Raw genomic sequence first — 26,919 nt, 5'->3', positions numbered from 1 at the left:
TTGCACTTCCATGTGATTCAACCTAATAGAATGTGAGAGAGTTTGTATTTGAACCCAGGACAGTTTAGTTCTAAATTCTACACTGTGGTGTCTAAATGGGTGTCTCTTGATCGGACGGGAGCCTCCAGATGTAGGGCAATGATTGGGTGGAAGCCAGTGGCACAGACGGGGAAAGGATTCAGCTGAGGCAGAACAGAGGAGATAGAAGTTTATTGACTCCACCGCAAGGGAGCCATGGGCAGGACAGCAGAGGAGAGACTCTCTGCAAGAAGGCAGTGGTCGGGGCTGTTTTTAAAGGGGGAAGGTAAGGAGGCATGGCAACCTATGGAATCTTCCCTTTTTTGGGAACTGTGCTTGGCTGTACGTAGCTCACGGTCAGTGAGGGCCTCTGGCTCTGTCGAGGTAGGTCGTCTGAGGGGCCTGTCTATATTTGGCCAGGGGGTCGCTGCGGGCCCTTTCTACATTCCATCACTTGAGCCTATTGCCTACCAGCGGCCTCGACATACACTGCCCTGAGTACCACCTCCTTTATTTTCCCTCGGCAGCTCTGTAGTTTCTGATTTATAGGCCTCCTCCCTGAAAGATTAGAATGAGGGATCTGAGAGGAAGGGCAACCCAAGTTATGACGTACATGAGTTGAGTCTAGGAGTAATTTCTTTGGAGGCTAAAGCTAGGGGTTAACAGGAATTGTGTATCTGCTGCCATTTATACCTCCCACCTGTGTGCATTCCCGTTCAGCTATCTGATGCTAGGTCTCCTCTGTGTTTAGTTTTTTTTTTTAAGAAAAATTTTACTAATGTGTTCTTATTTCAGCAAAGTTATTGCAGACAAGACACACTATTACAGGCTCTAAAGTAACAAACAAATTTTATATGCTTAAAATATTACACAGACCAATGAGATTTACTGAATAAACTAAATCTGAAAGATTAAATCCAGTATTAGCACCTACAGTATCTCTGAAAGTAAAACTTTTAACGGTTTCATTCTTTCCTAATATATTTCTGAACTTTCTCCCCAAAACAGTGCTCTCAAACCCCAAAGATGAAGGAAGGGCATAAGAAACCCGGATACTAAGAACATACAGCCAAAAGAACGAGAAACCCTGACTCTCACTGGAAAGTTTTAGTTGGAAATCCCTGAACTTACTGTACTTGAACCAATCATAAGATTTCTGTGCACTGAATACTGTATATGAGCAAAGTCTATGAATCATAAGATTTGAACTGCCAGTAGGGACAGTTAAAAATTAGCAATCTACAGTATTATTCCTATCAATTTTTTTTCTCATAAGTTATATTTATAACAAAACTGTAATTAAAATATGTATTATACTTGCTTATTACACATTCAGGGACACAGCAGGCACATTTATGTTTGATGGTTTAGCATCCACTTTATTGTGCTTACTTATTTTTGTAAGGAACACGCAACACATACTACATCTTCCCAACATTCGCGGTAATGCAATAATAACAAAATTCTCCAAAGAAAAATAACTGGAAATTGCATTGAATACTGCTTTAATTAGGAATAATTGCTATCATAAAACAAATAACACTGTACATTATTTTTCCAATGAGTTTCAGTTTGAGAAACTGAACAGAAACAGATCTTTAAGATTTTAGTCATGGCAAAACTGGTAGTTCCTTGAAATCTGGGAGATGCATTAGCAAAACCACAGACACAGGCTACCTTTCACCAAAATCCTGGAGAAAAGCATTTTATGAATTTCGGGGAAATAAGACTGAACACTGGCTGAGATGTGACGTGGAAGTCGAGAGCCACCTGGGAAGCTGGCCCAAGGAATGAAGAGAACCACTGATCCTGGTGGCAGATAAGAAAGAAACTTCATGTTGGGCTAATCAACGGCCTATTTTATTAATGGCTTTGAATAAAAAAAAGTGAAATGCGTCATTGTGTTTTCTCAGAAACGAATCAAAAGATTACAGAGTCCTACACAATTTGCAGACACAAAGTGGATGCTGAGCGATTAGAGGTCACTCCAGGTGTGGAATTTTAGAAAGTTAGTCCCTGGAGTAAATGGCACCGTGGCTCTGGCAGCAGATACAAAGGAATGATGCTCTGGAGAGGAGGTAGGGGACACTCTGCGATCGGCCAGTGGATAGATGAGGGTCCCAGCTGGAGGTGGGATCTTTAATTCTATGGTTTATCTTCCACTGCTCATACCTCTGTCTTCATAAATGGTGATTTCAATAACTCGAAGTCCTCTCTCAATGGGATCTGTCAGGAGGAGGCCTTGGGGAGCATGTATCTTCTCATTCTGCTCTTGAATGTATTTGGACACTTTCTTTAGAACCTTCTCATAATGAGTTTCCATGCATAAGAAGACGGTGTATGCTGTTAAACAAGCCAAACAGCCTTCAAGATGGGATTGGCCCCCAAGCTTCTCTGCTTCTGCATAAAGGTTATTTAGAGTTCGAACTGTTTCTTCAAACTGCTGTCTATCAATCCGGTTCTCCATCTCCGCGGGGAACTTGGTCTGGAACTGGCATCGTGTGCCACTGCTGTAGTCTCGCTGAATGAATACCTTCCCAGACATCGGCGCTTGCTGCAGCCTCATGGCGAGGACAGGACTTGCGCGCTGCCTCCTCTGCCCTCCAGCTGCAGTCGCACCACCCACGGCGTCACTTAACATCCTTTTCTTTTTTTTTTTAAAGATTTCATTTTTAAGTAAGCTCTATACCAACATGGGGATCGAACTCACAACCCTGAGATCAAGTGTTGCACGCTCCACCGACTGAGCCAGCCCCGTGCCCGTAGGTCTCCTCTGCTTATCACACTTTATTATAATCTGGTTAATTGCCCTTATAGGCTGCAAATTCCCTGAGGACCATGGTTGTGACTACCTTGCTCTTTCTAGTACCTATTAGAGTACTAGAATTGGCTGAAAATACAAATCTCACAAGTCAGCTACCCTGTCGTCTTCCCAATGAGCACCCTTTCTGTCTCTGTCTCTCTTTCACACACACATACACAAACGCTGGCTGCATCTGGCCAAATACCCGATCACCTGAGAACCCATCCACGGCCTCAGTGTGGATTCAGTCCGTGTTTGTCTAACCAAGGTAAACTGGGCTAGGAAGGAAATGGTATTGTTTTCAGGCCTCTGGTAAGGACTGACACGGGTAGGGCTTGAAAGAGTGACCTGAATGGAGGAGTTTTGTTATTTGGTTATGGATCCTTGTATTTTGTATTGTATAAGCTGAAACTTTTCCGCTTGGTTTTTTCCATCTCTCTGGGGGACTGGACACTAAGGCGGTCTCTGACAGAAGAGTGCCCTTGGCTTGTAATCTTCTGGTTATGGAAGTTGAAGACACCGCCTTATTGTCCTTTCCCTGACAATGAAGGACACTTGTCACATGTTGGGGCAACCTGTGTGTCTAATCTGGGGCTTCACTGTGCTAGTGGATGACAGTAGAAAGACAGGGACTGAATAAAGTCTTTCCTCTACCCTATGGTCCAAGGACTTGACGTTTTGCATTTGAACACATTCTGGCTAGGTGTCTCACATCAACTGAGATGAGCAATGGGGTTTGATTATAATTCTTATGGGGCAGGAGGGAGAGGCTCTGATTTAAATTATTTGTATAAAAACCAGAAAGCTTTGGGGATGACTTGTCCAAGGTCACACAGTTAGTTAATGACAGAACCAAATATTTAGACTCACTAGAGTTCTATTTTTCCTTTAAAACTGGGTGAATGGAGGGTGCTTGGGTAGCTCAGTCATGATCTCAGGGTCCTGGGATCGAGTCCCATGTCAGGCTCTCTGCTCAGCGGGGAGTCTGCTTCTCCCCCTGCTCATGCTCTCTTCCTCTGTCTCAAATAAATAAAATCTTTAAAAAAGTTTTTTTAAATAAATAAACAATAAAACCTGGGTGAATGGAAAGCAGCTTCATCTACAAATAATTCACTGGGAAGCTACTAAAATGCATTTCTAGGGATTTGTAGGGACCGGTCATTTGTCCCTTGGTCAGGACACATTGAACTCCTTATGAAAATAGTCAATACTTCACACTGTTTTACAGAGCTACGGCTTTGCCCCAGGGGTATCAGAGAGGTCCGGAAAACAAATTTACTCTGTATGCAAAAAATATTTACGAACTATACTTTTCCTTAGAAGGGATACAATTCTAAAAAGAAAAGATTTTAAAATAACTCACCCACTTAGAGTTAGTTTTCACTTTGAATAATCACAAATTATAAGAGGGTCTGCTCACAGATTTTGAGACTCTTCTTCCTGCTAACCTATTTCTTCTTGAATTATTTTAGTTTACAGAATTGATTTAAAGTGAGATCTGGCCATATTTATTTTTTGTGTCAAATAAGGACTCTTCTATGGAAGGCTGTGCTCCTCTCTGGCTTATAACCTACTGTCTTGCAAAGACCTGATATCCGTTTCCCTCACTCACTGATCCCAATTCACATCTTACTACACTGAGAACTTCCTGAGGTCAAGAACTTCAATGGGAAGAACTTTGGTTCCAGCAACCTTTAATCTCTAACACATACTTTGCTTGCTGATTTTATCAATGACTGTATGCTGTCAAGCTTTTTGTTCTTTTAAGTGCCTGCACTTACCCCAGAAGCAAATTATGAGAGATACAAAATAAGACATAGTTCCTCTCCTCAGGGTGCTTGAAGAGTAATTAAAACACACACACACACACACACACACACACACACACACTTGCATGAATATGAAGTTATGAGCAGTGGATCGATTTGTAGAGTTAAAATTGAAACCTTGGGGGCGCCTGGGTGGCTCAGTGGTTAAGCGACTGCCTTCGGCTCAGGTCATGATCCTGGAGTCCCGGGATCGAGTCCCGCATCGGGCTCCCTGCTCAGCAGGGAGTCTGCTTCTCCCTCTGACCCTCTCCCCTCTCATGCTCTCTCTCTCTCTCTCATTCTCTCTCTCAAATAAATAAATAAAATCTTAAAAAAAAAATAAAAATAAAAATAAAATTGAAACCTTGGAGGAGTTAGGTAATTGGTTATCACTGGCGTGATTTTTCCGGAAACAAGACAAGTTGCGACACAGAGAAAGTCTGATGAAACACAGTTAATCTATAAACTCATCATTAGCCAAGTTCTCAAGCTCAAGTTATTAACATAATGAAGGTTTATTGTATTTCCAGTCATTTAATTTTAGCTTCATCAGTGAAACTTTTTCTTCAATTAGATAGGTGAATACTCCTCTGGGGACATGTAAAAAGGCTCTCTTCCTTGCCAGCCCAGCTGCCCCTTTCTTGAGTACAGAAATTTCCTCAGATATCTTGACCAAGAGCTGACAAGACTTGGTGATAAGCAGATGGAGTTAATTTGGGATCCGCTCCAGCTGTACTTAGAATTGGACAATTTACATATGAATATTTGCTAATGGATAATGAATAAATGTGATAAACCATGCAGAGATTTTTCTGCAGAAAGAGGTTACAGAAGGGTTAGACTGCAGTGCTGTCAATTGGTTATGTACTCGCATTTCCATGTGGTAGATTTTCTAACACCCGTGAAAGTACTTTGATCCACTGGAATAACTGATCATAAGATTTGGATCTAATCTTGTGGAAATGAGACTGTTTTAGCAGTTCTGTGTGAGCCTCATAAACTTTATTGTCTGTTTGATTGAGTGGACCAAATGCCAAAGCCTGGAGAATTAATTCTATTTTTCATCCTTCCTACTTCTTCTTTTCTTTCCCTGCTTTTCTTTTGTCTTTTCTACTTATCTTGAAAGGATATAGCTCACCTGCAGACTGTTCAAATTGGGCATGTATTTGTGTGCAGGTGTCTGGGATAGCCTGCCTTTGGTGTAGTAATTTTCTTTCCTTTCCATGACATGACATTAGCTTAACATGTGATTGGTTGAGAAGTTCGGCAGTCCTAGTCAGAGAGGGTACATTTTTGTTTTTATAGTTAATAACAGCTAACATTGGCTGAATGCTTACTGCATGTCATGGATTGCGCAATATACGTTTTGAGCATTATTTCATTCAGTCTTCTTAACACCCTAATAAGAGAGGTGCCATTATGATCCTCCTTTGATAGAGGAGGAGGTTGACGCTTTTAGAGAGGGCAGGTGGCTTGCCAACTCCTCTTCTCACCTTCAGGGCCTATGTTCTTGACCGCTATACTTAACTGCCTAATGTAGTACCTTCCCTAATTCTATAATTTACCACATTCTACTAAATCAAGCAAAAATTGGCAGTGCTTCCTGGGCTGGTCTCTGGCTGAAATGCTGGAGCACAGAATGCTGCATTCAATTATTGTTTTTATCTTAGAGGAAGTCTTCGAGTTTCAATTTCCTTACCTTTAAAATGAGGGACCTGGAAACTTTTGCCAAGTTAATTCAAGTACTGACTTCATTTTCTTATCTAGGAGAGAGCCCACAGAATTTGCATCCTCCATTTTTTTCTTTTTTCTTTTTCTCTCTTTTAATTCCAGTGTGGTTAACATTCCATTTTTATTTCCTTTAGATTTAAATATTTTTCCTGGTGGGGCGGAGCTCTCTTGACTGGCATTCATTAGCCAGTGAACATAGGTTGTTGAGCAGCCGTGTGCAAGGCAGAGTTCTAAGTTTTCTAGGGGTATTATGTCCCTTATCCCACTGAATCTGCACAAAGCCCCCTGTGGAGTAGACATTATTATCTTCATTAAAAAAAAAAAAAAAAAGCAACCGTAACATACCTGTGGGAAGACTGAGGTGCACATGGTAAGTCCATAACATAGTACTGATGAAATTCTTCCTGTTTCATACTGCGTATTCAGGGAAGGGACCAACTCATCTGTGTGTACTCAGCTCTAAGCCTTAATAAAGCAAATCCCTGACTAGTATTTTCAGACTCCTCGTTAGGTTCCCCTACAAACCTGCTCCTCTTTTTCTGTTCCCTATTTTAGTTAATAGTATGCATTACCACCCACATGCTAGAAATCTCAGCATTGTCTTTGCTCTTCTCTGTCTCTTACAGATCAGCAAGCCCCACAGATTCCCCCTTGGAAATGCCTTTTGAGTCTTGCTCGCTGTACCTCTTTGACCCCAGACAGTCCCTGTCTCTATTCTGAGCAGTGGCCTCCTGACTCATTCATCTTTTTTACATCTACTGTGAACTCCTTCCCCAACACAGACCTGATCATGGCAATATTTTGCCTAAAGCTCCCTGATGAGTTCTTGTTCTCTACTGGCTACTATTCAGTCATCTTAGCATAGCTTTCACAAACTAGTTGTGAACATTTTCTGTGCTGATTTCCCACTCTTCACCATACACGAGGCCATTCAAGCTGTACTGGACGTTCCGTGGACAACATTTCACCAAATCTCTGTTCATACTTTACTTCTCCTGGGATGTTTTCATTTCCTTTTCGTGTTTGTCAGGTCGTAATTTGTTGCTGTTTCATCTCGACAAAAATTGTCTCCTTCATAAATTTACCATAAGAATCCCCTATCACTTTAAGCAAATGCAATTTATGAAAATTCAATTTAACGATAAAGGCAGCATATTGTTTTCAAAAACGTTTGCAACAAGATTTCTTTAAATAATTAAGTCCCCAGTTATATGTAAGATAGGATTCTATATACAGTAATTTGGCTTTCAGAAGCAGACTTACATGAGTAAGAAAAAGTTATTTTAATATACACGCTATCCTCTGATGCCTTAGAGAACAAACAGACTTTGGTGGTGTTCATCATCCAGGGGCAAGAATGAATGGCTTGGGAGAACAGATAAGTAGCTTCAGGGACATCCCAAAGCTATATAGTCCATTCATCCTTGACTGGGTTACTGATCCATGTGAATCTCATTTATGTCATGGGTCATGAAGAGGTCTGGGATAAGATGAGAAGCTGTGGACCAAGGCAAGACTCAAGTAGGAACCTGGTTCCAGGACAGAGGGTCTATGGCAATTAATGGTGATTAACGCTTGTGTGCTTTTCAGAACATCGAGCTGAAGGTTGAAGTAGAGAGCCTGAAACGAGAACTCCAGGACAAGAAACAGCATCTAGATAAAACATGGTGAGTTGCAGTTTGAACCAGTTGAGCTCTTCGTTCTTTCCAGAGCCTGGTTTATTAATCTGAGAACAATAGATTTGGAACCAAATTCCTTCACCTTAACTCTGGCCTGTGAATGCTGTGGCCAATTGAGAAACTGAAACAATGTGCTTTCTTTCCCTTTGGCTCTATTACTAAATCTGACAGACATTGAGGTGGATTGGAAATTCACTGGGCCTAAGATTATAAACTTCCTATTCAACAATTGGCTAATAACATTAAGGGTTGACATAGATTTGGGGGAAAGTGGGCACTCTCATATACTGCTGGTGAGAGTTTGAATTATGGCAATATTTTTGGTATGTGGCACTACCTACCAAAGTGAAAAATACATACTACCTTTGACCAAATACTCTCTAGGAGGAATCTATCCCTCAAAAATAAATGCAGAAGGATGTTTACTGCATCATTATTTATAATGGCAAAAAACTAGAAATAGCTATCCATCAAGAGGGCAATGGTTGAAGACATTTTGATATAAACATACTGTGGAATACTATGCAATCATTTAAAAGAATGAGTTAGCTCTATATTATTATTTTGGTGGGAAGTCCCTGATAGACTAAGCAAGGGGGAAAAGTGCTGGGTGATATTTATGGTATAAGCCCCTTTGTGTAAAGACAAACAGTCCCCTCTGTGTCTACATGTGTTTGCTTGATTATGCATTAAAAAAAAAAAAAACTAGAGGGCTATTTACCAAACTCTTCAATATTACTTGTATCAGGGAAATGAGATTAGAGTTTTTGTTGGGGAGAAGCCTTGTTTCTTTTTTTCTTTATGTAATTCTGTATTGTTAAAATGGTTACTTTTATAATTTATAGTTTTTATCATTAAAAACCCCTTTGTTTTCAATGACAAGTATTGTTAAAATTGCTATTAAAAATAATTTTTAGATTCTGTTCTGGGATCTGTATACATTTAATCTGATCTGGCATTCCTTCTGTCTCTGCAGTATTTCTTGATATTTAGGATGGCAGTCCAACAAGATCAGAATACTCAAAACCAGACTCAATTGTACACATGATGCTGATATTACTAAAGACTTAATAAGTCATTAAATGAGCTAATAGACTTTAGGAAAACTTACAATTGAGAAATAAATTTTGAGATTCATGTAATGCTTTTAAAACATGTTTTATGTCCGTTCAACTTTTAATTGGGTGGCATTATCCTATTTTTAGAAATGAGAAAACTAGGTACATTAAAGTCTTCTCAAATGAGTGGCAGAGCCTACATCTCTGGCATCAAGTTCAACGCCCTTATGACTTTACAACAGCTGTAGCCTATTAAATCAGGCATTCCCTGCCGAGTTACTCAGAAAATGTATAACTTCCATTCTCAAGATATTGTAGTTAGCTGTTGTCTGTTGCATTTGTCAAGGAATATGAAGTCAAAGTTGATGATTCTTGAGGTCTGCCTATTTACAGGTCTTGAGTTATTTTCTTGAGTTGTGTCCCTTGTACAACCAAGACCCTCTACACCCACCCCCAATCTGTATAATGATATGGGAACTCAAGAAAATGTAGCCTCTGAGGTGGTGCTGAGTAGTGTCCATTATCAACCGAAGAATCCTAGAATCTTTGGGAAAGCCCCCTTTGGTGTTCATAGACACAGACTTCTCGGTCAAATATTAAAGTGCCACTGGGCTTGGATAGAGCAGCTCTGATTTATCATGAATCTATGAAGGCATAATATTGTTCTCTGCCTTGAGAACAAGAAGATGGTCCATGATTCTCAACAAATGGCTTAAAACAGGAATAAAACCAAACCGGAATTAAGATCATTCAGCACCTGATACTGCCTCCAAATTGTTAATCCTCAGACATCAAGGGCAGCTGTTGTTAGCTATAAATAAGCTTGTGACACCTTACCCGCTTCATGCTAGTGCCTGGACACTCATTCCTAAGGACATCAGAGAAGCAAAGCTGGGCCAGAACCCCGAGCTTCATAGATTAAATTTCTGTTCTCTGCATGGGGCCGTGGGAAAACTGGATAGATAGCCCAGATTCAGGATAGTCTGTGGGTTACTAGCTATAAAGGAAGAGAGCATTTCTGTGGCTGTCCAAATGGATATTCTGTCCCAGCACCCTAAATGGAAGGAACACTTTAAAGTCAAATAACAAGACAGGGAATTAGCAAAGCACTCTGGGGGAACAGTCTAAACGGAAGAGACCAGGGACAGATGAACATGGATGTTGAATTCTGAACCATTTGATGACTGCCCACCTCCCAAATTAATTTCCTCTTAAAGCGATAGCAATAATGAAGCCTCCTCTAGGAAGTCAAGTATATTCTGATTGACAAGCAACAAAAAAAAAAATAGAGTTCCTGAAAGATTACCTGAAAAGTTTGGAAAAAGCAGTTCCACAAATAATTGCAGAGGGAAAAATGCTTCATTTTTTTTTTTTCTCATCACTGTGACTCTGAATTATTGAAACAACCTTAACGGGTCCATTTGCTAAATTATATGGCTGGCTCTGACTGGCGAATGCTCTGTGGTTTCAGGGCTGATGTGGAGAATCTCAACAGCCATAATGAAGCTGAGCTCCGGCGCCAGTTTGAGGAGAGACAGCAGGAGACGGAGCATGTTTACGAGCTCCTGGAGAATAAGATCCAGCTTCTGCAGGAGGTGAGCAGGACTTCCAGAGATCCATGGGCCTGGGCCCCCTTTCATCTATTTCCCTACTGCTCTGCCTCCTGGCATTCACCTTTTCTCTCCCTACTTTCCTTCCCCAACTCATCCAAGTATCTCCAGTCTTGGGCTCCTAACCTAGGCGGGGACTTCACAGTCTCTCAGTTGTTGTTCTTTTTGCAGGAATCCAGGCTAGCAAAGAATGAGGCTGCGCGCATGGCAGCTCTGGTGGAAGCAGAGAAAGAGTGTAACCTAGAGCTCTCAGAGAAACTGAAGGGAGTCACCAAGGACAGGGACGAGGTACCAACGGACTGGGTCAATCCTGACCAATACACTGAGACCCTGGCCCAGCGGGACAAGTAGGTGCCTCCTGTGCTCTGTTTGTCACTTGTCTTTTGCCTGTTCTCGAGGCTACAAAAGCATATACCAGCTGTGCTGTTCCCTTTTAAGGCCCTAGAGTAGACCTTCACAATTTCCAAGACTTTATAGCTCCCACAACCAAGGATTTTCTTTTTAGGGTTAAGTCTTCAATGGTATCCATTAACAGAACTCACTTCTGAGCCGTAAGGAGCCCAAGTAGGTATAAGTAGAACAATGGTCAAATGGTGGCAAACAAGAGACATGGATTCACTTATTCGTGTTTATTGAGCATCTGCTACATGCCAGACACTGGCCTAAACACAAAGGTTACAAAGATGAAAGACCCATGTCTTCTTGGTAAGAAACATGTTACGTGATTTCAATAAGTTTTCTGATAGAAGTAACATGGGATGCCCTCTGGAACATAGAGGATTGTCATCTATTCCAGTCTAAAAGAGCAAGGTGCCATTGAAAGTTTCCTGGGGGAGTTGAAATCTGAGCTGGGTTTTGAAGGATGAATAGGAGTTTGAAGAAATAGTGTAGGAAGTAGGTGGGAAAGGGAGAAATTCTGTGCTGATGGAGAAACTATGCAAGGGAGACAGAGGGAAAGGCATATTTCAAGACAAGCAAATAGTTCTACATAACTAGAGCAGAGGGTCTGGGAAAGACTAGAGGGAGGCAGGCTGTACTGGGAATAAGGTCTGATTGTGCTGGCTTTGTATGCCGTAAGGAGCTTGAATTTTCTTCTAACGGTAATTGGACAATTGTTGAGGTCGCCCCTGTCTAGGTTAATGCAACAACTTCCTAGTTATTTCTTTACTTCCAGGACCTGCCCCCTCTATTTTATTGCAATCTAACAATTCAGAGAAGTTTTGAAGTGGAAAATTCATCAGTATCAAACTGGCACATAATTTAGGCTCTTAGATGCATGGTACTATGGTGGCATAAAAAGCCTTTAGTAGTTTTTAACTGGATAGGTGAAAAACACACAAAGTACTCACAATGAGTAATGTGATCTTTTTGAGACAGATCTGATCACTGACATGGCAGAGTCATTAAGATGCTCTCCAGGGGCGCCTGCGTGGCTCAGTTGGTTAAGCGTCCAACTCTTGGTTTTGGCCCAGGTCATGATCTCATGGGTCATGAGATCGAGCCCGATGTCAGGCTCTGTACTCAGCAGGGAGTCCACTTGAAGATTCTGTCCCTCTGCCCCTCGCCCCACTTATTCTCTCTCTCAAATAAATAAATCTTTTTAAAAAAATAAAAATAAAATAAAATGCTCTACGACACCTTCAGGAGGTAAGGTCCATTTTCCTTACGATGGCCATCAAAGCCTTTTATGATCTGACCCCTGATTTCTCCCAGACTCATCCCCACCATGACCCCTTCACACTTCACTGATGCATGACTAGTAATAGTAATGATGACTAAAGTTTGTTTCACTCTTACTATACAACTGAGCTGAGTACTATAATGTTGTTTAATACTCCTAACAACCCCAGAGGTAGGGATTATTATACTTTATAAATGAAGAAACTGGCATTTAGGGAGTTGTGTAACGTGGCCGCAGGCATTGCCGGAATCTAAACCCTGAATCCACACATCGCCTCCAGAAGCAAATGATGCTATGTCGGGTCTCCCAAATTTTGCTCATGCTCTTCCTTCTGTGGAAAACATCTGCTGTGTTTTTCCTTCCTGGTGAACTCCTATTCATACTTCAAAATGCACTCAGGCATCAATTATCACTTCTGTGAATGCTTTTATGACAGCAGAATTAAGTCTGTGTATTGTTGCCGTGTTTTATATACACATCCACTGTTGTACAGTTCTCAGTGTGGCATTGTATTTGTTTTCAGGTTTTCCCTGTTAGATTCCCTGAGACCCTTGTCTCATGTCCATATCCCAATAAACACTTGTTGAACAAACAAAAGAAAACATATGCACATGTGACCAATAAATTAGGGAGTTTAGGGGCACCTGGGTGGCTCAGTCGTTAAGCGTCTACCTTCTGCTCAGGTCATGATCCCAGGGTCCTGGGATCAAGCCCCACATCGGCAGGAAGCCTGCTCCTCCCTCTCCCACTCCCCCTGCTTGTGTTCCCTCTCTCGCTGTCTCTCTCTCTGTCAAAAAATAAATAAAATCTTAAAAAAAAAAAAAGCTAGGGAGTTTATATCAAATGGCCTTACCAACTTTGTAAAGTAGGAGAATAGATCATCTGTAGAGACTCAGGGTCAAAGGGATAAGTAAAGTTGGAGGCTTGAGAAAAAAGAAATGTTCTAGCATAGATACCATGAGGAATTTGATATGGAATCCACATTCATCATCATAATTACTATTTTTTTTTTTTTTTGAGAGAGAGAGAGCACAAGCAGAGGGGCAGGAGGGAGGAGCAGAATCCTAAGCAGGCTCCACACCCAGCGTGGACCCTGACTTGGAGCAGAGGAAGAGGGAAAGAGACGGAGTTTCAAGCAGACTCCCAGCTGAGCCCAGAGCCTGATGAGGGGCGGGCTCAGTCTCACAACCCCGAGATCTCGCAACCTGAGCCAAATCAAGAGTCGGATGCTTAACCGACTGAGCCACCCAGGCGCCCCTCATCATCATAATTACCATTACAGCTTGCAGTTGCATGATGTTTTTAAGTTTTTAAAGTTCTTTCTCATCCACAAATCTTAATTAATTTATAATTTGTAAATTAATTTATAAATTATAAGCAAATGCCTTGTGCTTCCTACTTGACTTTCTGGTACCCCACACCTTTCTCCCAACTATTTCCCTCCCAAGCTACTATCACTGTCTTACACACCTACATAGGAATAATAATGACAATTGGAAACACTTCATTTAGTACCAGCATGTTTTCCAAGGACAGGTATCTCTAGTACTCTAAAGACGTAAGAGAAACAGCAAGATATACCTTGCACATAGCAGATGAGGAATAGCTGTTGATGGGAACCTGTGGTTTGTACACTTTAGCACGGTGTGCACAGTCTGATAACCTAAAGCCAAGGCTGAATTTCCAGCCTCTTCTCTAGCCCTCACCTCTTCCCCCGATACTTTTTTCCGGTGACTCTTCCCCCAAAATATCTTTTATCTTTATGCCTTTGTTCCTTGGTTCAAGCTCCTCCCTATACCTGGAAAATAGTCCAGTTTTCCGAATCTCTTCTCCTAAACGTCCCACAGACTGCTCCAAGCTCAATGACTCTGTCTTTTTTCCTACAGTTCCATGGTAGCGCTCAGTGTACTCTATAGTAGACACCTCTGTCGTGGTAGCACTCCTTACATTCTATTCCTGTTACGTGTTGTTTTTTGTTTTTTTGTTTCCTTTGTCGCTGAGTCTCCCCACTCCCCAAACCCCTGACACACACACAGCAAAAGAATTTAAGCTTCTACGAGCAAAGGGTTGTCTGGGTGGCTCAGTTCGTTGAGCGTCTGTCTCTTGATTTGGCTCAGGTTGTGAGATCTCAGGGTTGTGGGATCGAGCCCCGCATCAGGCTCTGCGCTCAGCTGGGAGTCTGCTTGAAACCCCTTCTCTCCCTCTTCCTCTGCCCCTCCCTCCTGCTCTCTTTCTAAAATAATAAATAAAGAAATCTTAAAAAAAAAAAGTTTCTACAGAGCAGAGATTGTGTGTTTTCTAACTTTATATTCCCAGGCATTTGGTGGGGTGTGTTGAGTTTACGTAATGGCTATCCAGGAATTGTTTCTTGAGTGGAACAGTAACAACTAGAAACACAACTTCTGGGCCCTTATTCCAAGAGTTACATACCTATGATCTATAGATCCGTGGGTCAGCTTCAGGAGGTCTGTGAACCTGGTGAAAATGGAAGCAGAAAGTCATTTTGTGTACATAGTAGGGCACTAGGGCAGAGAATACATGGCCGTCTGAGAAAAAATACCAGAGTTCAATGACCCAAAAAGGTAAAAACTGACTGGACTCGATCATGCTGTCTTTGGAGTGGCCTGAAAAATAAAGGCAATAATAGTATCAGGACCATAAGTGTTGTTCTGACTTTTTCTTTGCTCCAGAAGAATTGAAGAACTGAATCAGAGCCTGACTGCCCAGGAGAAGCTTGTAGAACAGCTGTCTCGAGAGAAACAACAACTGCTCCATCTGTTGGAGGACCCAACCAGCATGGACGTGCAGGTGAGGTGTGAGCAGTGCTTCCTGAGCTGTTTGCCTTGGTGTTCGTCATCTATTGCTGTGTAACAAATGACTATGGATTTAGTGGCTTAACACAACATACACGTTCATCGTCCCACAGTTTCTGTGGGCCAGGAGTCCAGGCATGGCTTTGCTGGGTCTCTTCCCAGGGTCTCACAAGTCTGAAAGCAAGGTGTGAGCAGACTGCTTTCTCATCCAAAGGTTCACTTAAGGAAGGATCGGCTTCTAAGTCCCTCAGGTTGTTGGAAGAATTTATTTCTGGGTGGCTGTAGGGGTTGTGGCAGCTTGCTTCTTCACAGCCACCAGTGGAGAGAAAGAGGGGGTCCGTGGCTTCTCTACCTCTATACACTCTTTTAAGAGGCTCACCTGATTAGGTCAGGCCCACAGTTATAACCCTTTTGGTTAACTGAAGATCAACTGAGTAGGGACCTTAACTGTACGTGCAATATCCATTCACTTGCCACATAACGTAGCATACCTGTGTAGCGATATTCCATCATCTTTGCCATGTTCTATTCCTTAGAAACAAGTTGCAGTTCTTGCCCACACTCTAGAGGTAGGGATTACTCAAAGATGCGGCGGCTATCAGGGGCTGGGAAGCATTGGGGCCATTAGAATTTTGCCCACCACCCTGAGTGATTTATAACTATACAGGATGTTTAATGTGGGTTCTTTCTCAGTTAATTTTGTTTTTATTTATTTATTATTTTAATTCCAGTGTCGCTAACCACCAGTGTTATATTAGTGTCAGGTGTGCATACTGTGGTTTTAATATTGAAGAACTCTTACCGTGGTAAAAATAATTGTATTAGTCTATATTGTTGCTCTTGGAAGTTACCTCAGGGGAAACTCCCCTCTTCTGTTCAACTTTTAATTTTCTAGAAAGGTATTTCATAAAAGAACCCTAGAATACATCTGTGCCCAAGCAGCATAAACAATTACTGGATATTCTTACAGGTCTTAGACCAGTGATCAAGCAGGCTGTGAGGTTTAACTTATTGGTTCACATATAGAGAGGTTGGAGTCAGGATAAAAGGAACAGGGAGAAGAATTAGCCTAAAGCAGCGCTTCCCATCTTCCCTGTGTCATGGCACAAATAGAAAATGATAATATTTGTGAGGTACAGTGGTAAGTGGATGGAGCTTCTTACTTGGCGGTGGTCAGTCTGGGTGCCTGGGCTGCGATGAGGGCAGAAGAAATCACTATCTCAGCTGTACTTGTAAACTTCTTGGACTATGGCTTCACTTTGGTTAGAAAGCTCTGGTTGACAAATTCAGGAAATGATGTATAAACATGGAATTAGGCAGATAGGAGGGGAAAATAAAGTTCATAGGCTTTTTACAAGATACATCTTGAAATACCTGTAAAGTTTCTGAAGGGACTTTTATTCAAGCGTAATCACCATACAGTGTTATATTAGTTTCGGGTGTACAAAATGATTCAACAATTCTATACATTTCTCAGTGCTCATCAAGATGAGTGCACTCTTATTCCCCTTTGTCAGTTTCACCCATCCCCCCACCCACCTACCCTCGGGCAACTTTGGTCTCTGTATTTAAGAGTGTGCCTTTTTGTTTGTCTCTTTTTAGAAAGACTGTTTTATAGGCAAAGACTCAACTCAAAGTTGTCAATTTCTGTGATTGCTCCCCAGGAGGACCACAACAGAGTGTGAATGGTACAGGGCAAACTGGTGAAATGAGAATTATATCTCACTTTAATCTCCTAGACAAAAAGAAATATTGAAGCACTTTCTATAACATCTTGGGAACATTTAGTTACACTCAAATGGTTCACATTATTATAATATAAAACCTAGAAATGGATTCATAGGACTTCTTAGATACATATTCTAAGTGCAATTTAAAACTATTTATCAGTGAATACTCAACAACTTTTCAATAGTAGTAACTTCAGCACATATTGTAGCATTTTCTGTGCCCCAGGTGCTACTCTACCAACCATATATATTAACTCAAATTAATATAAGCTTCAAAACAACCCTGTGAGGTATAGTAACACACGAGACATAACAAGAATAATTTATTATAAACTAATGTTTATTTTAATATATAAATTAATGGGCACAATTATATTAGCAGACATAGTCAGGTGCTTATATCTGTATGGCAAATCAAGTGAATGTCATAGCTTCAAATGTAGCCTGATACAGTCATGTTATATTGGCAATTCAAAAACGGCAAGGGGAATGGCATCAGTAAATGAGGGTGACAACGCCAAGGTGAAAAACTCTTGGTAAATTTCCAAACAAAACAAAAATCAACCCTTTCTTCATTTTCATAGCAATTCATGGAAAACTCACTGTATATTAACATTGTGTTTATATATATAGCAGAACTCAGATCTAGGTTCAGGTGATTATATAAAGTTATATTACCTCACCAGTGCCCCATGGAACATTTAAAAGTCACTCAGTAATGAAAAAAAAAAGTCACTCAGTAATGAAAGCACAAAACAAAACTTCACATTTTAATCCTACAGAGTTACTAATAATACTAATACTGTTCCTACTACAATCATAATGGTAACATGTTGGTAATGGAAAGCAACATAATTTTATTGCAAGTGAAAAAAATTTTTTTAAGAGAGAGAAAATGTATAGGCATGTGTGTGTGCATGTGCAAGTGTGCAAGCGGGGGTGGGAGGAAGAGGCAGAGGGGGAGAGAGAGAGAAAGAGAGAGAATCTTAAGCAGGCTCCATATCTAGCCCAAGCAGGTCACAGGGCTTAACCTCACAACCCTGAGATCATGACCTGCTCTGAAATCAAGAGTCAGACGCTCAACCGTCTGAGTCATCCAGGGACCCCTACAGTGAAAATATATATTTTTTAAGATTTTATTTATTTATTTGAGAGAGAGAAAGAGAGGGGGAAAGTGCACGTGTGCAAGAGTGGGGGAGGGGCCATGGGGGAGGGAGAGGCTGAGCATGGAGCATGGAGCATGATGTGGGGCTTACCATGGGGCTTGATCCCAGGACCCTGAGATCATGACCTGAGCTGAAGGCAGATGCTGAACTGACTGAGCCACCCAGGTGTCCCTGGAGACCCAGCTTTTATTGAGTGTCCATGAAACAGTGTCATGCTGCTAGCCAGTGAAGGGAAAGAGGAAGGGGAAAGAGGAAGGACCCATTTTTTTTGAGTCCTGATCCTGCTCCAAGCACTATGTGGAGGACCGAACATGCAGTTTTTTTCAACTCTCATTACAACCTTTGAACTAAGTAGTATAAACCTCCCATGGCAAGTAGGGAACCAGTATTTAGATTAAGTGACGTAACCCAAGTTATTAAGGCAGAATTTGAACATAGATTTATTTGGGTTCACACCTATATTCACCACTGCTGTTCTGAAGAGCTAGTATCACAAATGTACACGTGTGTCACTGACCAAATGAGATCTATTGACAAAGTTCAAAACCAGCTCTCAGAAGATCAATGAACCAAAATTTCCAGAACAATAATTCCTCATTCTTCCCTTTCCCAGGTCCTGATAACCTCTGTTAAAATGAATTAATGAATTTGCCTTAATTAATTTGCTTATTTAATGCATTTCATATAAACTGGAATTAGATAGATAGATAGATAAATAGATAGATAGATAGATGTCACTCAGAATTTGGAACAATGCTTTGCCCTGCCCATTGCTAGTTATGTAGCACCCATTGCTCCAGTCATCATTGTGATGACAATAAAAACACGAAACACCCCATGAATTTGGAAAATGCACTTTAGGAGATGGTATAGTTGCTCAGTAAGAACGACTGGTCTGGGGGTTTTAGCTTCTAAAGGGTTTATAGTCCAATAAGAGATTGGCATGTAAACAAAGAACTAAAATACAGGACGATAAATGAAGAGATAGAAATTTATGTGTAGTGCAAAAGGAACCCACAGATGACAGGGATTAACTCTACCTTTGAAAGTCAAAGAAACCTCACCTGGAAGTTACTCTTGACCTGGGCCTTAAAGGCTGAGGACCCCAGGCAGAAAACAGAAGTGTATTATAGGAGGAACGGTATATAAAGTGATATGGAACATAGTTAAGGAATTGGGAGAAATTGGTATTACCAAATATATGCTAAGTGTTAGAAAATGATAGAATACATAACTGGGACATCCCATAAGTGTCAAGCTAAGGACTTCATGTTATAAAAAACAGATAATTAAAAAAAAAAAGTTAAGCAAAGGGGAATAAAAGCATATGATTTGCATTTTAGAAAGGCAATCCTGGGGGTTGTTTAGACTGAGCATTGACTGAGCAGATAATCGATGTCATCTCATGAGATAGCAAATCATGGTTTGACACAACTATTAACTAGTTAATATATAAATAGTTAACTATTCATCTAGTCCATTCTTGAATTAGAGGCAAAGAACATTATAAAACCAATTATAAAGTACTTTGTCTCCCCCCTCTGTCTACAGTAATGTGTGACAACTCTTGCTCTCTATGACATTTGAAGTTTTCGCTGTGGGCGTCATCCTTGTCTGCCAACAGTAGCAGCATCTTACTCCCACTGTATCCTCAACCTTTGTCTGCCATGACATCTCTAACCACAGAAGCCACACCCCCACAATGTGGAAGGCACAGGTTTTCTTTTCTTTTTTTTTTTTTAAAGATTTTATTTATTTATTTGACAGAGATAGAGAGAGAGAGCACAAGCAGGCAGAGAGGCAGGCAGAGGGAGAGGGAGAAGCAGGCTTTCCACCGAGCAGGGAGCCCGATGCGGGACTCGATCCCGGGACTCCAGGATCATGACCTGAGCCGAAGGCAGTCGCTTAACCAACTGAGCCACCCAGGCACCCGGCACAGGTTCATTTTCTAAGCTCTGGGCCTGCTCTGGAGAGACTTAAGAATTCCCTCATCTCCAGCAAAGCCATCCCTAGATTTCTGGAGACTGACTCACTTCCTCCACCTCCCCTGACCCCTCACAGCTGAGAGAATACCACAGTTGGGCTTTAGAAGAAGGAGAGTTCACAGACCTTACTCGTCTAGGTTTGAGTAGTCCAAGTGAAAACACTCCTCTTATCCCATTTCCCATAGATCAGTACTTCTCATGTGATCTCAGTCTGAAAGTCTGGACTGGGTATAATCTCTTGAGTATAGGAAGTTTCACTTCAGAGCCTTCCATCCCTCAAATAAGAGACAGTTTTGATCAAGATTATTTGATTTAATTGATTTTACTATCGCTCAAGCTGTTTTCCTTTTCCATTCCACCAAAATATTGTACATTCATTTTAGCCATACTTACACAATACTTATGACCTTCTATCATATAATTAACTCCATAGAACAGCAACAAGGAAAGCCATAAACTTGACATGCCACCGATCGACATCACTCCATGTTTGCTTCCAATCCCCCATGTCCATTCAGATCGAGAGCATGTGGTTGTGATCAGAGCACTCAGGAGCTTTCTGATAAAGCTGCCATGCTGAAGCAACATGTCCACATCTTTTAGTAAAAAGAAAATCTAATAAAAGTGAAGTTTTACAAAGCATTTTTCTCTTCCTTCGTGAGTATATTCACAAAGTTGCAGATGAAAGACCTGCACTCTGAAAAGCTGGTGATAGTTCCAGTTATTGACATTATTCCCTTCTTCAGGAGAGTAGAAGCTTCATTTCAAAGAGCCTTTTAAATGAAACCAGACCTAGAGGGTGTGAACGCAAGGGGAAATGATGTACTTACTTGCAAAGGAAAGTCTGGAAGAATTCTTGTTTTATTTCATTTTTCTATTGTCCAGTTTTCCCTAAGTATAATATTTATTAACATGTAATTTCAGTATGGTTGCCTTAAAAAATGAAACAGGACAACAGAATTAGGGTGAGACATCCATTAAGCAATCAGGACATTCCCACTCACACTAATCAGCAAACACTCAAACTATTGCATTTATGCCTGGTTTGGAACCTAATGTAAACAGCACTGCATGCAGTGAGGCATATTTCTTAAAATAGCAAACATTCCAGTGTTACCATGGAGAGCTTTGACGTGGAGGTTAAGGCAAGAACACACTCCAAATGCTCCAGGCAGAGACTGAAAACCTTGCAGGGATTAGTAGCTGGGGCAGCTCCAGCCAACTTCATATAAGGAGATGTTTTTCAAAGCAGCTCTTCAGGCGCGCCTGGGTGGCTCAGTCATTAAGCATCTGCCTTCGGCTCAGGTCATGATCCTAGGGTCCTGGGATCGAGCCCCACATCGGGCTCCCTGCTCAGCAGGAAGCCTGCTTCTCCCTCTCCCACTCCCCCTGCTTGCGTTCCCTCTCTCACCGTCTCTCTCTGTCAAATAAATAAATAAAATATTAAAAAAAAAAAAGCAGCTCTTCAGTATCCTTTTCATTAAGCTGATGAATGTTGAAGTGGAGACTCATTTATAAACCCCCATTCAACCTCACTGTCTCCCAGATAAAACCTTCATTGGTAACATGTCTCAGAAAAAGGCCTTATCATCTAAGGCAATTGTAGTCCTGACCCTTTAGAGCAGCAAAGGAGGTGGAAAAATAGGGATTTCATTACAGCTTCATGAAAAGTATTTATTGAGCATTTCCAGTGCACAAAGTACTGTTAACATGAAGGAAAAAAAGAACGCAAAGATGCATAAGGTTTAGTCTCTGCCTTCTAGAGATGATAGTCTAATTGGAAGGTAAGGAAGCCGCTGATGGAAACAAAATATAAAGCAGTAGAGAAAGAACAAAAGGTCATGAGCTGGGGTAGGCAGGGAAGATTGTGATCTGTAAGAAATGAATAAGATTTTAATAAGAGATGAAAAGGAAAGGCATTGACTTATTCATTTAGTCATTCAATGATTATTTATTGATATCTAGAAACATACTGTCCAAAGTACCTCAAAAGAAACAGTAGAACAGATCAATGAAACCAGGAGCTGGTTCTTTGAAAAGGTGCACAAAATTGATAAACAGTTAGACAGACTTATTAAAAAAAAGAAAGAAAGAAAAGAAAAAGAGGAGACAGAGAGCAAGAGCACGAGTTAGGGGAGGGAGAGGAAGAGAGAGACAGAGGACTCAAATAAATAAAATCAGAAAAGAAGAAGAGAAGTAACAACTGATACCACAGAAATACAAAGGATTATAAGAAAATATTATGAAAAATTTATGCCAACAAATTGGACAACCTATAAAAAATGGATAAATTCCTAGAAACATATAACCTTCAAGAACTGAATCAGGAAGAAATAGAAAATTTGAACAGACTAATTACTAGCAATGAAATTGAATCAGCAATAAAAAAACAAAAACAAAAACAAAAACAACTCCCAACAAACAAAAGTACAGGACCAGATGGCTTCACAGGTGAACTCTACTGAACACTAAGGAAGAGTTAATACCTATCCTCAAACTACCTCAAAAAATAAAAAAGGAAGGAAAGCTTCCATTCATTCTGCGAGGCCAGCATTACCCTGATACCAAAACCAGATAAAAACACTACAAAAAAAGGAAAACTATAGGCCAATATCTCTAATGAACATAGATGCAGAAATCCTTGACAAAATATTAGCAACCTGAATCCAAAAATACATTGAAAAAATCATTCACCACCATCAAATGGGATTTATTCTAGGATGCAAGAGTAGTTTAATATTTGCAAATCAATCGTGATACCTCTCATTAACAAGAAAAAGGATTAAAAACCATATGATTATCTTAATAGAGAAAAAAACATTTGACAAAGTACATCCATTCATGATAAAAACTCTCAACAAAGTAGGTTTAGAGGGAACATACCTCAACATGTCCACTCTCACCACTTCTATTCAATGTAGTATTGGAAGTCCTAGCCATAGCAATCAGACAAGAAAAAATAAATAAAAGGCAGCCAGATTGATAAGGAAGAAGTAAAACTTTCACTATTTGCAGGTGACATAATAATATATATAGGAAACCCTAAAGAGTCCACCTTTAAAAAACTATTAGAACTGATAGTGAATTAAGCAAAGTCACAGGATAAAAAATTAATATACAGAAATCGGTTGCATTTCTATACACTAATAATGAAGTAGCAGAAAGAGAAGTTAAGAAAACAATCCTATTTATAATGGCACCAAAAGTAATAAAATACCAAGAAATAAATTAAACCAAGGGGGTGCCTGTATTCCAAGAACTATAAGACATTGATGAAGGAAATTGAAGATGACACAAATGAAAAGATATTCCATGCTCATGGATTGGAAAACCAATATTGTTAAGATATCCATACTACCCAAAGCAATCTACACATTTAATGCAGTGTCTATCAAAATACCAACAATGTTTTTTTCACAGAACTAGAACAAATAATCCTAAAATTTGTATGGAATCACAAAAGACCCTGAATAGCCAAAGCGGACTTGAAAAAGAAAAAACAAAGCTGGAAGTATCACAATTCCAGATGTCAAGATATGTTACAAAGGTAGAGTGATCAAAACAGTATGGTACTGGCACAAAAATAGACACCTAGGTCACTGGAACAGAATAGAGAGTCCAGATAATCTATGACAAAGTAGGCAAGAATATACAGTGGGGATAAGATAGTCTCTTCACTAAATGATGCTTGGAAAATTGGACAGCTACATGCAAAAGAATGAAACTGAACCACTTTATTACACCATACACAAAAATAAACACAAAATGGATTAAAGACTGAGACCAGAAACCATAAAAATCCTAGAAGAAAACATAGGCAGTTATCTCTTTGACATCGGTCTTGAAACATTTTCCTAGATATGTCTCCTTAGGCAAGGAGAAACAAAAGCAAAATAAAACTATGGGGACTATACCAAAATAAAAAGCTTTTGCACAACAAAAGAAACCATCAACAAAATAAAACGTCAACCTACTGAATGGGAGAAGATATTTGCAAATAATATATTTAATAAAGAGTTAATATCTAAAATATATGAGGACCTTATACAACTCAACACCAAAACCCCAAAATAATCCAATTAAAAAATGGACAGAAGACCTGAATAGAGATTTTTCCAAAGAAGACAGACAGATGGCCAACAGACACATGAAAAGATGCTCTATATCACTGATCATCAGGGAAATGCAAATCAAAAGCACAGGCAGATATCACCTCACACTTGTCAGAATGTCTAAAATCAAAAACACAAGAAATAACAAGGGTTGGTGAGCAAGAATGTGGGGCTAAAGGAACCCTTGTGCACTGTTGGTAGGAATGCAAGCTGGTGCAGCCACCGTGGAAAACAGTATGGAGGTTCCTTGAAAAATTAAAACTAGAATTACCATACAACCCAGTAATTCCATTACTTGGTATTTACCCAAAGAAAGCAAAAACACTGATTTGAAAAGATGAATCACCTCTTTGTTTATGGTAGCATTATTTACACTAGCCCAGATATGGAAGCAACCTGTGTGTCCATCAACAGATGGATGGATAAAGAGGATGCAGTATATATATACAATGGAATATTACTCAGCCATAATAAGAGTGAAATCTTGCCATACAACAACATGGATAGACCTAGAGCATTTTATATGTATAAATTTTATATATATAAATACTGTATGATTTCATATATATATATGTGGAATCTCAAAAACAAAACAAAAAAACAGAAACGGACTCATAAGTACAGAGAACAAACCGGTGGTTGCCAAATAAGGGAGGTGAGGGGATGGCAAAATAGGTGAAGGGGATTATGATGTACAAATTTCCAGTTATAAAATAAGTAAGTCACAGAGATGAAAAGTATGGCATAGGGACAATTGTATGTGACAGATGGTGACTATACTTATTGTGAACATTGAATAATGTACAGAATTGTTGAATCACTATGTTATACACCTGGAACTAATATAATATTACATGTCAACTATATTTCAATAATAAATATTTTAAAAATACTGAAAAGAAGAAAGTCAAGAGCTCTTCCCCTTAAGGAGCTTGTATCTAATAAGGGAGATAAATAAATAACCAAGTAATCAAACAAATAGCTAATTGCAAATTGTAATAAGTACTTTGAAGAAAACAAAGAGCAGGGATTAGCCAAATTTTCTGTAAAAGGCCAGATGGTAAATAATTTAGACCTTGCAGGTCATTAGGTTTCTGCCATTGTAGCACAAAAATAGCCATACACAATACATAAATGAGTTGGCATGTATGTTCCAATAAAACTTTATTTAAAAAAACAGGTGGGGGACAAATTTAGCCCACAGTTCATAGTTTGCTGACCTCTAGTAGACAGTTAGGAGGGACGAGTGTGGGGGGTATTATAGGTAAGGGGAAGAGTGTAATTTTGAGATGTCTCTGACATATCATATGCAGATACAAATAGGTAGTTGGCTATTTCAGATTTGAACTCAGAGGAAATTCTGGGATAAAGATATAAATGGAAAGTTACCGGTATAAAGATGGGAAAGGATAAGATGATATTGAAAGAAAATAAAAATAGTGAGGTGAAAGGGTCTAGGACTGAGCCTCAGTGAACACCTACAGAAGGTTCGCAGTGGGTATGACCCTTTGTTGACAAATTCAGTTAAGGGGCATCTGGGTGGCTCATTCGTTAAGTGTCTGCCTTCAGCTCAGGTCATGATCCCAGGGTCCTGGGATCGAGCCCCGCATCGGGCTCCCTGCTCCGCGGGAGGCCTGCTTCTCCCTCTCCCACTCTCCCTGCTTGTGTTCCCTCTCTCGCTGTGTCTCTCTCTGTCAAATAAATAAATAAGATCTTTAAAAAACAAAACAAAACAAATTCAGTTAAGCAGGAAATACCACATTTCTTTACTTTCTTTAAATCAGTTGAATGTTACCCTGAGTCCCTATCCTAATCAGGCTAGCAGGAAGTTCAATTTCATCCATTTGGTACATACATCGCTCCCTACTCTCAGTTATGTGAAAGTGATGGTTTTTATCAGGTGCCAAAGAATCAAGGGATTACTCTTACCATTGGTCCACCCCTGAAGTACCCCTTCCCCAAAAAGCATGGTTCTGCCAACTCTGACAGCTTGTTATGTTAGTCTTTTATGGAGCCAGAACCCCTTGATATAGAGTCCAGCCTCTCCAAGTCACCCATTGCATTTCCCCCTCAGGTCCTACTGCTTCTCTGGGGCACTAATATGGAATGGAGGTGGATCCCTGTTACTCTCTGATCCCCAGTCTCTTTCTTTCTTCCTTTTTTTTAAGATTTTATTTATTGATTTGACAGAGAGAGACACAGTGAGAGAGGGAACACAAGCAGGGGGAGTGGGAGAAGAAGAAGCAGTCTTCCCACTAAGCAGGGAGCCCGAGGAAGGACTCGATCCCAGAACCCTGGGATCATGACCTGAGCCAAAGGCAGACGCTTAACGACTGAGCCACCCAGGCACGCACCCCACCCCCCCTCACCCCACCCCCGGCCCAACCAGTCTCTTTCTGATCAGAGTGAAATCTCACCCCCTCCTTTTCTGTTGACCTCAAAGACCTCTTTCTCCTCTTCCCCACTGGGACACCTGGCTTAATCTTCTCACTTGGTTTAGAATTTTATTAAAGTCAGGAAATGCATTTGACTTAAGCCTCTGCTCTTTGCTCTGCAAAAATTCCCAAGTTAAGATAATGCTAAGGGCCTGACCATCAGATTAGAAAAGAGGGAGGCGGGTCATACAGATAATAAAGCAGTTTATGTCCTGTCACCACACCATATGATTAGGGAGGGAGTATGAGATGCAGCTGAAAAGTAGATTAGGAATTTTCTGTAGAGATAT

The 26,919-nt window shown here is 40.4% G+C and overlaps 1 protein-coding gene and 1 pseudogene across 11 annotated transcripts in view; one reads left to right on the top strand and one right to left on the bottom strand.

The window, feature by feature from the left end:
• The window catches only part of PDE4DIP (phosphodiesterase 4D interacting protein), a 215,902-nt gene that overhangs the window by 98,470 nt on the left and 90,513 nt on the right, over window positions 1–26,919 (top strand). For 10 of the 11 annotated variants that reach the window (XM_073896034.1, XM_073896027.1, XM_073896042.1 and 7 more), the window contains 4 exons: window positions 7,951–8,027; window positions 10,569–10,692; window positions 10,879–11,054; window positions 15,079–15,196. In XM_073896034.1, the coding sequence (XP_073752135.1) occupies window positions 7,951–8,027; window positions 10,569–10,692; window positions 10,879–11,054; window positions 15,079–15,196 (495 nt within the window). Of the gene's footprint in view, window positions 1–7,950; window positions 8,028–10,568; window positions 10,693–10,878; window positions 11,059–15,078; window positions 15,197–26,919 lie in introns of those variants that run through there. The other variant, XM_025872555.2, reaches the window with a different exon arrangement.
• LOC112824585 (golgin subfamily A member 7 pseudogene) lies at window positions 1,583–2,611 on the bottom strand (annotated as a pseudogene).

Source organism: Callorhinus ursinus, unplaced genomic scaffold, assembly GCF_003265705.2.
Source record: "Callorhinus ursinus isolate GAN/ISIS: 27379988/994484 unplaced genomic scaffold, GSC_fseal_2.0 scaffold9, whole genome shotgun sequence".
NCBI classification, from domain to species: domain Eukaryota; kingdom Metazoa; phylum Chordata; class Mammalia; order Carnivora; family Otariidae; genus Callorhinus; species Callorhinus ursinus.
The sequence above is the reverse complement of the archived record's forward strand: the minus strand, read 5'-3'. Positions and strand labels throughout refer to the sequence as shown.